Below are 15441 nucleotides of genomic sequence, written 5' to 3'. Positions count from 1 at the left end.
ACCTTCATATACTGCTTGTGGGAGTGCAAACTGGTGCAGCCACTATGGAAAACAGTACGGGGATTCCTCAAAAAATTAAGAACTACCATATGATCCAGCTATTCCACTGCTGGGCATTTATCCAAAGAACATGAAAACATGAATGCATAAAGATACATGCACCCCTATGTTCACTGCAGCATTATTCACAATAGCCAAGACTGGGAAGCAACCTAGGTGCCCATCAAGGGACGAATGGATAAAGAAGATGTGCCATATATACACAATGGAATACTACTCAGCCTCAAGAAACGATGAAATTCGGCCATCTGTGACAACATGGATGGACCTTGAGGGTATCATGCTAAGTGAAATAAGTCAGAGGGAGAAAGTCAAATACCGTATGATCTCACTCATAAGTAGAAGATAAAAACGACAAACAAACACGTGGAAACAGAGATTGAATTGGTGGTTACCAGAGGGGAAGGGGGGAGGGAGGAGAGTGAAAAGAGTTATTAGGCACATGTGTGTGGTCATGGTTGTAATTATTCTTCAGGTGGTGAACATGATGTAATCTACACAGAAATCGAAACACAAAATGATGTACACCTGAAATTTATATAATGTTATAAACCAATGTTATCACAATAAAAAAAGGAAATGTCAAAGAAAAATATATTGCATGAAATGCCTATATCAAAAATATTAAAATTCATTAATTAACTAATTAATTAACACTCAACTCAAAAAGCTAAAAAAGGAACACCAAAATAAAACAAAGAAATAGGGGAACAAAGGGAATTAATAATAAAAGCAGAAATTAATTTAGAAACAAAAAAAACCCAGTAGAATTAATAAATCCAAAATTGGTTCCTTAGAAAAGAAATCAACAAAACAGAGAAACTACCAACTAATTTAATCAATAAAAAGGGGTTGGGGGAAGATACCACAAATATACAACATTAGGAATAATAAGGAGAAAATAAACATCAAAATCCGGGAAATTTTAAAATTTCTAAAAGAATCTTTTGTACAATTCTATGCAAACAAATTTGAAAACTTAGATGAAATGAAACATTTTTTTAGAGAAATAAAACTTACCAAAAATGACCCCGGTAGAAACATAAAGTCTAACTAGAACAAGGGTCATAGAGGAAATAGAGAAAGAAGTTAAAGAGTTCCACTACAAAAAAGCACCAGGCCAGATGATTTCCAGGGGAACCCTAACAAACTTGTAAAGATCAGATAACCTCAAAGTTACTTTAATTATTCCAGAGCATAGAAAAGGAAGGAAAACTTCCAAACTCACTTTATGTAGTAAGGATAACACTGCTCCCAGATTCTGACTAGAATTACTCCCCACCCCCTCAAAAAAACCTATGGACCAATCTAACTTATGAATATCAATGCAGAAATTATTAAATAAAATATGACAAAATCCAATCCAGCATATTAATAAAGTTAAGAGAAGAAGTTACATGGTTTCCATAGATACAGAAAATGAACAAAATTCAACGCCATTCAGATTTTTTCTAAAAAAATTCAATAAAATAAGAATTGATGGATACTTCCTTAGTATACTACCTCAGCCTGAAAGAATACCTTACTTAATAAAGAAATACTAGAGGTTTTCCTACTAAAATTAAAAATAAGACAAGAATACTGACTCTCTATGCTATATTTAACATTGTGTTGGAGACATTTGCCAACGCAATTAGAAAAGAGAAAGCAATTAGAGATATAAAATTGGATACAAAAGAAAGGATAAAACTATTTTCTATTTGCAGATTATGTAATTATATATCTTGAAAATCCAAAGAATAGATGGAAAAACAACTACAAAAAGAAAATAATTTAGTAAAGTAAGGTTATAAAATTAGCATACAAAAATCAATAGCCTTCATGCATAAAAATGAAAATATAGAAAAAAAGGCAGACCCCAATTATGATAAGAAAAAAGATAAAAGAAAATAGCAAGCATAAGCTTAACAAGAAATTCCAAAAGCCTCCCTGGAAACGCACAAAAAGTCTTGAATAAATGAGAAGACATACCATATTCTTAGACAGTAAGATTCAATATCCTAAAGATGTCAGTTCTCCCTGTTATTTTATAAACTTAATGTGATATTCATAAAAATACCATCAAGCTTTTTTCTGGAGCTATGCAACTTTATTATAAAATTACTTTGGAAGAATGAAAAAGAATAGCCAAAAACATCTGGAAAATAAGAACAATGTTGAATGGGGGAGGGGTATGCTAACAAAATTCTCTACAAAAATTTTAGCCTACAGTAGGGAAAAGAAGAGCAATAATGGTCATAAGGAGCAAGTATTGGCTGTCTGTGAATAAGTCACACCAAGTTCACTTCAATTTCCTATTTCTTTTAGGGATCTAGAAAAAGTATCAAAGGAAAACTGAAGATAGAATATATACATCTCAGCAAAGTGTGATGCCTTTGGGGACTCGACTGTAAGCTCCCCTAGGCTGAAACAGAGCCTGACACATTGTAGACACCCAATAAATATTTGTTGAATAAGAGAATGGACAAGTTGATGACATATGGATTGGGAAGTACCACAATAGAATGGATTTGTAGCTGCTGAAACTGTTATATCTAAAATGTATTGATTAACGGCTCAAAGGTTACTTGAAACAAGCTATTTAATGGTATGTCATGGGGGTTTTGTACTTCTTTTCTCCTCATCAACATTTTTATTTTGGGTATTTCATATGGGAATGCATATTATTTTGGCAGTTAATGCAAAACTAATGGAAGAATGGCTAATATGTTGAACGATAAAATCAGGCATAACAACCAGGGACCGGCCCAGTGGCATAGTGGTTAAATTTGTGCACTCCACTCCAGTGGCCTAGGGTTCGCCAGTTCCCGGATACAACGGACCTGTGCACTACTTATCAAATCATGCTGTGGCAGATGTCCCACATATAAAGTAAAGGAAGATAGGCACGGATGTTAGCTCAGGGCCAATCTTCCTCAGCAAAAAGAGGAGGACTGGGGGCTGGCCCCGTGGCCGAGTGGTTAAGTTCGCGTGCTCCGCTGCAGGCAGCCCAGTGTTTCGTTGGTTCGAATCCTGGGCACGGACATGGCACTGCTCATCAGACCACGCTGAGGCAGTGTCCCACATGCCACAACTAGAAGAACCCACAACGAAGAATATACAACTATGTACCGGGGGGCTTTGGGGAGAAAAAGGAAATAATAAAAATCTTTAAAAAAACAAAAAAGAGGAGGACTGGCAGCAGATGTTAGCTCAGGATTAATCTTCCTCAAAAAAAAGGAAATCAGGCATAACAAAGAAATGACACTAATAGGAAAAAATTTAATAGAGTTTGTAGTGGGTTGAATCATGTACCCCCCAAAAGATATGTTCAAGTCCTAACCCCTGGTACCTATGAATGCAACCTTATTTGGAAACAGGGTCTTTGCAGATGTAATCAAGTTAAGATGAGGTCATACTGGATTAGGGTGGGCCCTAAATTCAAAGACTGGTGTATTTAAAAGAGAAAGGAAAGGGAGATTTGGGTACAGAGACACAGGCCGTGTGAAGATGGAAGCAGAGGCTGGAGTGATGCAGTACAAGCCAAAGAACGCCAAGGATTCCCAGCACCCACACGAAGCTAGGAGAGGGGCAAGGAAGGATTCTTCCCTAGAGCCTGCAGAGGGAACGTGACCCTGCCGACACCTTGATTTTGGACTCCCAGCCTCCAGAATTGCGAAAGAATAAACTTCTGTTGTGTTAATCCACCCAGCTTGTGGTAATTTGTTACAGCAGCCCTACAAAACCAATACAGAGTTAAACAAAGCTCTCTATCTTTCTACTGCACAGATAGAGGAGGAAGGAAAACAGGCTTAACGATAGTCTTGTGGAAAAGATCTGTCAGTTTCAGCAGATCAGCAGCTTAACATGACAATACAAAGAGCTAAAGGAATCCTTACATTTTGAAATAGAGATCCTGTACTCTCTGCTAGCAATGCTACATATAAGGTATTGAGTCCTTTTACAAGTGCCACACTTACAGGACATAAGGAGGACCTGGAATGCATTCTGAAACATGACATAAAAGGGAAAGTGTCTCAAAACTGTCCTGTTATCATGCAACATTTGTGAGCAACGACTCTACAACATGGTACATTGTCTAACCTCTAGGAAGAGCTCACCCAACTCCCAAAAAGGTGGAGCTCTAACCTGGGTCAAAGGTGATGGGAAGTTACTGAAGGGTTTTAAAGAAGAGAATGACATGATAGCCTCTGTATTTCAGATAGATCCCTAAGGGGGCTACGTGAGGATAGATTAGGTGGGGACTAGAGCAGACACAGGGAGAAAAATTAAAAGGCTGTTATAATAGAGAAATGACAAATTCCCTAATTAGGATGGTGATGGTAAGAATAAAGAGGAAGTGAGGTCTCTGAGGAATGTGGAAGACATTGAACCAGAGTAATAAAACAATAACACTTGACTCTCAAAACTATTATGAAAATGAATTAAGGAAATATATGTCCAAGTGCTTAATATATAGTAGACATAAACAATAGACATCTAAACTCTCCTTTCTGGAGATCTTCAGGTTCAAACACATGTAACTCTGACATGCTAAACTGGTTACATGATTGTGAGTTATCATCTGTTGCCACTTCTGAGGCAAGTTTATTTTTTCTTAAAATAAAAATAACATTATATACATATAAATGTATATGTTTATACACACATATGTGCATACATATGCATAAATACATATGTATATACACATACACACACATCCTTTCAGTTTTCTTCTAGTATCAGACCCAGTTTCTGAGACCAATGAACATGAAAGATACCCGGAAATGCTGAATACCCCTCTCCAATTTTAATCCCATACCAAATATTAAATGAGACTCACATGATAAACTATGTGCTGTTTAGGGGCATTGTTCTTGAAAGGTCCAAAAGGAGGGAAAACAAGACAGAAACGAAATGTATGGATTGAAAAAAGCTAAAAATTCTAAATGAAAGAGTTGAGCTTTCACACTACAGAAGCTAGCTTATTGTATCATAAGAATACATTTTTGCTTAATGTACTTTTTGATGCAATAAACATTTCATTTCTAAGCCAATATATGTGTGTATTTATGCAGAGCTACCCAAATCTTCTCAGAATATAAGAAATAAATGCATATGAATTTCCAACATAACACTGCAAAACAAAAATCCCAACTTAAAGTCTATTTATTGGTTGAGTAATCAATATATACCATTTGAACAGATGTATTATCAAAGGATCCAAGTCAGACTACAGCATGAAGAGTCCCTAACTTCAGATGTACTGTCACTTTATCTTAAGAAAAACATTTGGCTGTATGCTAAGATTGTCTACCAATTAATAATCATAATTATTATGCTGAATATAGTAATAGAAAGTTTTAACTAAAGAGAATGAACCAGAAACACAATGAACAGTCAGGGAAAGTATAACTTGTTATATAAATACTATAAAATTTGATTTAGCAAATATGTTTAAGTACTTTTGACAACTATATTTTTATTTACCTGTAAATCCATTTGAAAAGCATAAGAACATTGTATAGAATGTAGAAGTTCATATTAATGAAAATGTGAAATCTTCAAATTAATGATATCAAAAAACTTACATAATCCTTCTTTATGACAGACATTTAATTCACCCTCAATCATTTTTACTTAAGAAACAGTTTTTGTGCAAACACTGTGCACTAGACAATGGTTTATATGCTGGAGACACAGAGATGAACATACTAGTCTACACACAAATGAAGGCAACTAACAAGAAAACTAATTATTGCAACACAGCGTGAGCACATGAGTCGGGCAATCACGCAGGGCGTCCAAGCTACGTAGTGAAAGGCAAAGAAGAGGGCCATGAAGAGAAAGAAAGCATTTCAGGCAAAAAGATCATGTGCATCGGAGGACCTGAAAAAAATATTCCAATGTAACAAGATCACAGAGTTAGGGCAGAGATCTAGTTGGACAGGCTACAATCAACAGGGCTTGGCAATTTGTTGAACAGTAATGGTAGAGAAAAGGAGAAGCCTAGGAAGATACCCAATCTGTTGACTTGAGTGATTGGGTAGATGGTGGTGCCATTCACTGAAATGAGTACTATAAAAAAAAGTGGAAGTTTGGGACAGAAGACAATGAGTTTGGGTTTGAGACACCTATGGATGCCTGGATAGAGATAGAGGCCTGTAGTTAGAGACATGTTTAGACTACAAAATTGTATTTGAGTTCATCCACATAGAAGTGATAACTGATATCAAGCGAGAGAATGAGAACAAGAGTCTGTGGGATTTAAAAAAACAAAAGATGGGGCTGGCCCGTGACACAGTGGTTAAATTCACCGGCTCCACTTTGGCGGCCCCAGGTTCATAGGCCCAGATCCCAAGTGCAGACCTACATGCTGCTCATCAAGCCATGCTGAGAGGGTATCTCACATACAAAAAAACAGGAAGATTGGCATGGATGTTAGCTCAGCGACAATCTTCCTCAAGCCAAAAGAGGAGGATGGCAACAGATGTTAGCTCAGGGCCAATCTTCCTCACACACAAAAAAAGGAAGACTAACAACAGAATCTTGTTTTTAAAGATAGGGATAAGAAAATAGCCCAAAGAAAAAAATCTGAGTAGGAACAGCCAGAAAAGAAAGAAGAAAAGGAGAGTTAAATAAAGAATATGGCAACTAGTGTCAAATCACACAGAGAAATCAGGTAAGAGCTAAAAACCAGGCATTCCTTCCGCTATGACAAATATGGTGAATAGCCATACTCTAATTTTTGCATATATGAATAAAACTAGAGTTTCCTCTATAAGAAGTTAGCAATGTTGTTGTGCAAAGATTTCTAAATGACTACAGGTTGCAGTGCTATTCAAAGGAGAAGCACTTTTCTATTTTAGTAATATTACCTAATAATGTACATAAAAATAAATAAAACCATCTATTGATTTCTTCAAGCATGGCCCTTAAATATGCAGGGGAGAGGGGCAAGTTCAACCTCAAATCATAGTACTAATTAGCTATACTCTTAAAAGTGTTTGTTTTCGATGTAATCAAAAAGGTTTTTAGTTACTAAGATAAAGATGTTGGGAAGGGTAAATACACTAAAAATGGCACACATTCATATTTCTCTAATTAGCTATTTTGAGCTTATGCCCAAATTATCAGGAGGTTATTTTCCAAACTTGACAAACATTTTGATGGATATTTATATAAGTGATTTATGTTTACCAGCTGCTACACTGTCATCATAATATAAAAGGTGATGGATAGGCAGCTCATGCCCCACAAACGTTCCATTTAGGGGATCAGCCAGTTCCTTGACAGATGTACCAAGTCAAGGAATTGCCATGCGGGGATCCCCTCCCACCCAAAATGGATCAGGCTGATTGCTGTAGAGGAGACCTGGAGACAAGGAAAGGAGAATAAAAAATAGTCCAACAGCCCACGTCCCATTCAGACAATATCGTGGCTACTGTTTTTTCTGCTACACTCTGGGGAGCTAGCTCCAAACTTTACAATTATCCTTATTTTAGCAGCAAGCACAAGGTTTTATACTTGATGATGATGATGATGATAACAGTTAACATGTATTAACTCCTCATTATGTGCCAGGATTCTGTGCTAAGTACTTTTCATAGATCACCTCATTTAATCTTCACAACAAATATGACTATCCCCATTTTATAAATAATGCAGTCGAGGCTTGGAGAGGTTGAGTTAACTTGTCCAAGGTCACAGAGATTGCAAGAAGCAGAGCCAGGATTCAAACCCAGGCAGCAGGCTGATTCTAGAAACCCAACTCTTAACATCTGCCATTATGAAAAGCAAGCTTCCTTTGAAAAAGCACACCCAAAGTACTCCAGATTGGTCAATTTTAACTCTTAGAAGACAGAGAAAGCTGGGGGGGGGGGGGGGGAAGGGAGGACTTCTCTTTGTCTTCATTAGAATCCCAAAGAACTATAAATTCTTATTTTTATCATTCCAGACTCTATATCAGCTACATAAACATTTTCACTAGAGTGAACTCTCACTGTAAGGAAAAGCAGCATTTGGAGGAAAAATTTTAACTCTTGTGCAATCACCTGAGAAATTGCTAGGAAGCTTTCACCTTCTGTTATGATGTTCTGCACATAGCATAGGAAACAGCTGGAATGTAGAAAAACAGGCTCCCAACTATATCTTAGCTAAAACTAGCCTCTCTTTCATCATTATTCCTTATTAATTTTTAAAACTGCCACTACATAAAAATAAAATCATTTTTCACATATTTGTGATACATTACATTTCAAAAGTAAATCACGTAACCTCTTTGGGTTGAAATGCGAGTACTTCCTCTTGCTGGATCAACCAAACAGTTACACTTCCTGTACCAGTGAAACCTTTACTTACATCAAGAGACCTCAGGAAGAAGAGTAATAAAAATAATATTTTGATGTTTTATTAAACCTAACTCTCCCCCTTAGTCCTTAGGAAAGTGGTAACTGAGCACACCCCTGAATGCAGAGGAGAAATGAACACTCTCATTTTCTCCCATTCTGGTGGTCTTCACATCCAGTAGAAAAGAATATCTCTTGGCCCTCCCTTCTCTTTCTCCTTCCCTCTAACCACACTCCTACCAAGTCCAAGGATAAAATACCACAGATCTACAACTTCTTTTTAATAAAAAATATTCACCTTTCACAAATATCAAGTATGCAGCCTTTCATATGTTTGCTTTATTTTCAGGTATATAATGTGCACTAGAGTGTTAACCCATTCATGCTAGTGCATGTTAAGAGAGAAAGAAAAGAGACTCTTAACTTCCCTTCACTCTAATAAAAATACCTAGAAATACCCAAAGCATCCTTATCCTTTTCACAGCTTACTCCTTTGCCCTCCAAAACCCTCAGGACTAAACAAAGACAGCTGCTACTATTACTCCTTACTTCGTAGATGGAAACTCTGAGGCACAAAACTGTTAAGTTAATTGTCCAGTGTCTCACTGTTGGTCAGAAGGGCATGCAAAACTCAAATCCACATGTTCTATCTTCAGATATGGTTTCCTTTCCATCATCTACAGATGAAAAAATCTGCTTTAGAAACAATTTTAAAATAGCTGCTTAACCACACACTACATGCACTGCACAACCAAGTCCATATGTAGATTTCATTCATCCTGGCATTAACTGCCCAGGAAAGAGACAAGACAAAGCATCCAGTGCATCTCAAAATATAACAAAGAAGAGAAAACATAGGAAGAGGTCAGTAATACTCACTGGATTTAACCTGAAATTACTTACATAATATGTAACTATAAAATCAAATGATAGGTGGTGGTTTTCTTTAACAACTATACGATAATAAAACCTTCAAAGATGTGATATCCTCAAGTGGGAAGTTCTACACGGACTCCAATTATGTTACCATTACTCAAACATAATGCATCCAATTTTTTTGAAAGCCTCTATAGAAGCAAATTTATCTTCGAAGTTTAGATTTAACTTTTAGAAACAAGCAAAACAAATCACAAGAGAACTTCCTATTTAGAGGAGATTGACTACTAAGTGGGAAATAATTGTCAGTATTATAACCATCATTTGTTGAGTACTTGCTATCTGCTAGGCTCACTACACAACCTTTCGTGTGTATTCTCTCATTTATAATCACAACAACCCCATCGGCATTATTACCCCAGGTTTACAGATGAGTAAATAAAGTTCAAAAAGTTAATTATCTTGCCAAGGTCAAACGGTAAATGGCAGAACTAGAATTCAAACTCAGGTGTTCCAGATTCCAAAAAACATCGCAAAGACGTACAAGCATTGGATAGTAGGTGGGCATAGACAATCTCTAATGAACCATCAGTCTGGGAATTCTATGAGTCTTCAGTTCATTTAATCTATCTGGTGAATACTGAATTTTATCATATACAAGCTACTGCTCCAAAATAATGAGACTACTGTTTTGAGTATCTCACAGAATAGCCTTGATAACCATTCCAAAGAAGAATTACAAAGACTCTTAAGTAGTGACAGTGTTATCAACATAACTGTGTTCTCCTTTGAAAGAAACAAGACTCAGTTAGATGAATAAGTTCTGGTATATTTGTTAAAAATTCAAACTCATTGCTTAACAAATACATCTTTTATTTACAATCAGAAGTTTAAGTTCCTGAATCCCTCAAGTGCACTCAGGAAAAGGTTTCACGTTAATCAACCTACCAAGTACATACCGAAGGCCTACTAACGCACACTGCAATAAGAGAGGCTATAGGGAGTGTATCAGAAACTTCCTCTGTCCACAAGGAGTTAGAAGGTTGTTTCCAACCAAACACACAGGCAATCATTACTGGGACATCCAAAATCCTCCTGCCATTTTTTATAGTTTGTATGAGCTGCCTTACAAAGGAAATCTCTTTGGAAAAATAATTAGATCGTTTTCCCAGAGCCCCTTTCACTTTCTTGCAAGCACCGACTCCTGCTTTAACCTATGGTTGTTTTTGGTTTAGCATTCGTGTTGGTATTCCTGAGTTGATTTTCCTCACACTCAAACCAGATTCTGCCTGGCTCCCGGCTCCCTCCCCCTTCCCTCTCTTCTTGCCTCTCCAACCCGAAGTGGAAACTGCAGACTCAAACTCCCCTATGGCTCCAGCACCGGGAACTGGGCATGCTCAGAAGGCCAGGCAGGCTTTGGTTGCTCTGACAGTTCCCCGCCCCTGATTTGCCGCTGCCCCCCTTCCCCCACTCCAACAAGAGATACTGAAATGTTTATCTGAGAGATACGAGGCCTCTTTTTCCCGAGAATGACCCCATTTTAATTTCATTTCGCAGGGTCTTTCAGTCTTGCGAACCCCACCGCAAGCCCGAGGAAGACCGCATTCTTTTTTCAGCACCGGGGACAGCGCCGCGTCTCGTTAACGTCCACCCTCCCCCACCTCTCTTCCACCACCCCCCACCCCCCACCCGCCCCAACCTCAGCCCCCACCCCCGCACCAGCACGATGCCAAGGTCTCCCGGCAGCCGCAAACGCCGCAACTGCAATAGCTCCCAGCCGGAGGCCGGGCCGGAACGCCGGGCCGGCTGCTACTTACACTGCTCCGCTTTGGTGGACATGGTGCTGTCCAGATGAAAAGGCTTTGCCCCAAAATCTGTGTCGTGTGAGCTCCCTCGCTCCGCCAGCGATGTTGCGAGGAAAAGAGCGCATACCCCCCACCCCCCACCCCCTCGCTTTCCCCCTCCCTTAGGCCCGTGTCGCTACCATTCGGACAAAACGCACATCAAATTGCAGAATTCGGTCCCGGAAGGTTAGGAAATCGCCCCCGGAGAAATGGGTGGGATTTAATAGGCGGCCAAAGGCTTCCTGTCCGTCCCCTCCTGGAGCTGCCCGCGTTGATGTGGGCGGGGAGACCGAAAGGAGAGAGCAAGCTGCGGCTCCTGGTGAAATGGGAAAATGGGCTCGACCGGGGGAGGAGTATTTCCATTCATAAGGCGCACGGAGGGGACGGGTGTTTCCCAGAGAAAAGCCTCTTAAAGTGCCGGAGTCCCCGATCATTTGGATCTCCCATTGGCGTTCTCCGGGCCTGTAAATCCTGCTCCCGGAGCAGCCCCTGGTGCCTCAACGGGATGACCGGAGAGGGACACAGGTGCGACCCACGCTTCGTCTCAACCTCCGGGAGGAAGGAGGGGGAGGCGGATCCGGGGCGGGCTGGAGAGAGCCGGGGCCGGAGGGCGGCGAGGATGCTCCTGAGGACCGCAAGGAAGGAAATGCAGAAGTAACCCTCAGCATGGCTTCCCGGCGTGCTGCGGTCCATGCCCTCTGCCTCCCCTCTCTAATGGGCTCTCCTGCTGATGATTAGGATGGGAGGTCCCACTGCCAGGGGGCTGTGAGAAGACTTTAGAAGTCGGGGCTCGGGAAGGAGGAGATTTCCACGTATGGCGAAGCTGGAAGGGCCACAGAAAAGGAAAATGCACGGTTGGAGACAGGAAGAAGCCAGGTCCACTCAGGCTGGATACAGGCACGTTAGGAAGCCCCTCTGCTGGGAAACCAAACGAAGCAACAGAAAAGGAAAGCAATGGAAAAGGGCGCCATGCATATTAGTAGGAAGATACTTAAAGAATCAGCTACAGAGCTGAGAGACATTCTGAGCCTGGACTTGGAGTTAGGAAGAACCAGATTCAAGACTCGGTTTTACCACTTATTGATTCTAGAGCCAATCTCCCTTTTAATCTCCTTAAGTCTTCAGGTTCTTCATCTCTAAAATGGGAACAATAAAACCTGCTCTGCTACCTAAAGAGTTACGGGGCAGATCAAATGGTATAACGAATGTGAGTCCTTATAAAATTGAAGGACCATACAATTGCCAATCCTTAGGACCATTCTTAATTCAAGTAATTTAGTTCGTGAGAGCTGAGGAGCAATGATCAAAGCAGGTTGATTTAGCAAAAGCTATAGGAGCAGAAATGTAAGAGTTGACCAGTTATTTTTAATGCTGATAACTGGGGTGACTAAATCAATGTTTTTCTATCTCACCAAAAAAGAATAAAACTTATTTTAGGAAAAAGAATGTTAAATTGTGCATGATATGCCCAAAATATTCAGAACAAATCTTTGATATTTAAGGAAAAATTTGTGAACAAGTATCAAGAAAAGATGTTTCTGAGTAGCCCCAAAAAAGTCCACTGACAGCAAGGAAGCTGCCCATTATGATACACACAGTGGCCAAGTTTCATGGTATAGGCGAAAATGTTCGTAAAATTTTAGTGATTTGCCTCTTAAGGATGTATAACGACTGGACTATGTTACCTCGCTGATTGACAGGTTGGTCTCGTTAATCAGGCTGACCGTCCTATACCATTGTTTATTCCCAAAAACACATCCCAAAGAGAAGTTCCATTCTGTAGCCAAAGATAAATGATGATGTAAACAATGGTGCTGAAGAGTTAATTTGGGGTACAAATAAGTTGGAATGATTCTGAAGAAAATACGACTTTAATGTAAATTCCTGAGATGACAAATATTTTGTGTGATTAAAAGAAAGCTCAATCATTTATTCAGAAATTTCCAGCAGACCTGAGACGTTGATAGAGAAAACAATAATTGAAATATTTTTTTGAAAAGTGATGTCTTGGATAATTCAGAAACAAAGTAACAAAGTATGTGTTGGAAAACTACTCCGGCGACCTATTTACTAATCCTGCTGTTTGTCAATTAAAGCTCCTACTACCCCATTGAGAGAGTATAAAGTTGTTAAGGGATACAGACTCAGCAGTTACACAGCTTGGGTTTGAATCTCAGTTCTGCCTCTTATGAGCTGTGTGACCTTGGGCAAGTTACTTCTCTATGTCTCAATTTCCTCACTTGCAAAATGCTCATAATAACATGGCTACTTCAAAATTGTTGTCAGGAGTAAATGAGTATGCATAAAGAATCTAGAACAATCCCTGACACATATGAGTGTTTGCTGTTGTTAGCATTACTGCTCAAGCCACTCAAATGCACCCATTCCATTAAGGTTAGTTCTGTTTCAAATTCTTCAAAGCTTGAAATCGTCCATATGATTGATATCCTAATCATTAACCTAGGCTCTTACAACTTCAGCCTTCTAACATGTCCATTGGGCTAATTCACTAACCTGGACCATCTCCGTTATCCAGTTTCTCCTTTCCAACAGATGGCCTGCCTTACTACTTCAAAGAAATAAATGTGACCTCCCTCACTTTTCCTTTTTGTCTCCACCTATCTGTGTCAACCTTTGTCTCTTCCTTCTCCTCTATTGCAGTACTGCCTCTCCTCATTGCCAGATTAAATGCCCTCTTCTACTTAATCTATGCCTTAAGTATGAATGTTCCCATTAATTGTCTTCTCTCTTTCCAGCATTTCAAATCTCTATCTTTTTAATGGATTGTTCCATTCTACTCACAAACATGAATAAGTTTTCCATCCTGGAAAATCTATACCTGTCATCATACTGAATAAGTGGTCTCCATTTCGCCGCCTACTGCCTCCATTTCCTCAGCATCCCACCTATTATCAACTGCTTGCTGAAACAGGTTCTTTCAATAATCACTAATAATTTCCCAATAGTCAATTATAATTATTTTATCTCTTGGTGACTAATTCCAGCATTTCAAATATCTCCCTACTCATTTTTGAAACCCTCTTCCCTTAAGTTCTATGCTATAATGTTCTGAAAAATCTCCAAACTTTTGGATGCTTCTTTTGTTCACTGAAGTATTTCCAACAGTATTACTCAGTGCCATCAGATCTTCATATTTTGTCGTATTTGCATTAGATACTTTAAAGAAATAAAACATTTTAGATTCACTAGAAGCCCTTGTAAAACTTACTAAAATTTGTGGTTAATCAAGCCCACATATTTTTTTACTTTTCATTTATTCATTCAGCAAATACTTATTAAGTACCTATTATATGCCAAACACTGTTCTAGGCATCAGGGATACTGTAGTGAACAAAGAAGACACAAATCTGTGCCTTCAAGGAGCTAACTTGTTTACCATACCTTCCCTCTGGGTTTACTTTTCTGTCTTACTGAAGTACATCCTTTGTTATTTCTTTTTGAAAAGGTATGTAGCTAGAGAACTCTCATATGCTGAAATTTTTCTCTTTTGCCCCACACTCTCATGTGGTATTTAGCTGGGTATAAGATTCTAATTCAAAATCATTTTCCCCTCAACATTTTGAAGATATATTTTATCATTTTCTGGAATTCTTTATTGATGAGGAGAAGTTTGCTGTCACTCTGATTGCCCTTTATTAAATAAGCCATTTTTCCCTCTCTGGTAGCATTTAAGACATTATTTGATCATCAATGTTCTGCAGATCCACTATGATGTGTCTGCATGTAGATTTCTTTTATCCTGTTTAGTATTGAGAGTGCACTTTCTATCTGAGAAGTGATGACATTCTTTTAATTCTGGAAAACTGTCTGCCATTTTCTGTTAAATACTTCTTCTCTATCATCTCGTCCCTTTTCTTCTTATGGAACTTTTATTTGATATTTCATAACCTCCTATTCCATACCTCTTAACTGCTTATTCATATTCATTATCTTTTTACCTCTCATAGTGCATTCTGAATGAATTCCTCAGGATTATCTTTTAATTCAGTGATTCTTTTTGTGTCCAATCTGGTGTGTGTCCCGGCTACTGAATTTTTTACTTCAATGATGTAAATATTTCATTTTCACATATCTAATTGTATTATTCATATCAACCTGTTCTCATTTCATGTATGCTTGATTTTTGTCCATAATTTTTTTTCCTCTTCACGGATTTTATTCCTTCATTTAATCCTAAACATACTTGTTTCAAGGTCTTTGATAGCTTGTCCCATAAAAAGTAATTTTATTTATATTGAATTGACACTATCATAATTTTTTTTTCTTGGCCGTGTTTCTTGTCATTAGATTTATTTGTGGAATCTTTGTTTGGA

At 38.6% G+C, this 15441-nt stretch overlaps 1 protein-coding gene across 7 annotated transcripts in view; it reads right to left on the bottom strand.

The window, feature by feature from the left end:
- Positions 1 to 11798, bottom strand: part of UNC79 (unc-79 homolog, NALCN channel complex subunit) — a 240600-nt gene extending 228802 nt beyond the window's left edge. For 4 of the 7 annotated variants that reach the window (XM_070594579.1, XM_070594581.1, XM_070594582.1 and 1 more), the window contains exon 1: positions 11081 to 11296. In XM_070594579.1, the coding sequence (XP_070450680.1) occupies positions 11081 to 11102 (22 nt within the window). In that variant the 5' untranslated portion in view covers positions 11103 to 11296. Of the gene's footprint in view, positions 1 to 11080 lie in introns of all 7 variants that reach the window. The other 3 variants (XM_070594578.1, XM_070594583.1, XM_070594580.1) reach the window with 2 other exon arrangements.
- Between the last annotated feature and the right edge of the window lie 3643 nt (positions 11799 to 15441).

Source organism: Equus przewalskii, chromosome 25 (assembly GCF_037783145.1).
Source record: "Equus przewalskii isolate Varuska chromosome 25, EquPr2, whole genome shotgun sequence".
Classification (NCBI taxonomy): Eukaryota; Metazoa; Chordata; class Mammalia; order Perissodactyla; family Equidae; genus Equus; species Equus przewalskii.
Note: the sequence above shows the minus strand (reverse complement) of the source record. Positions and strands in the feature narration are given on the sequence as shown.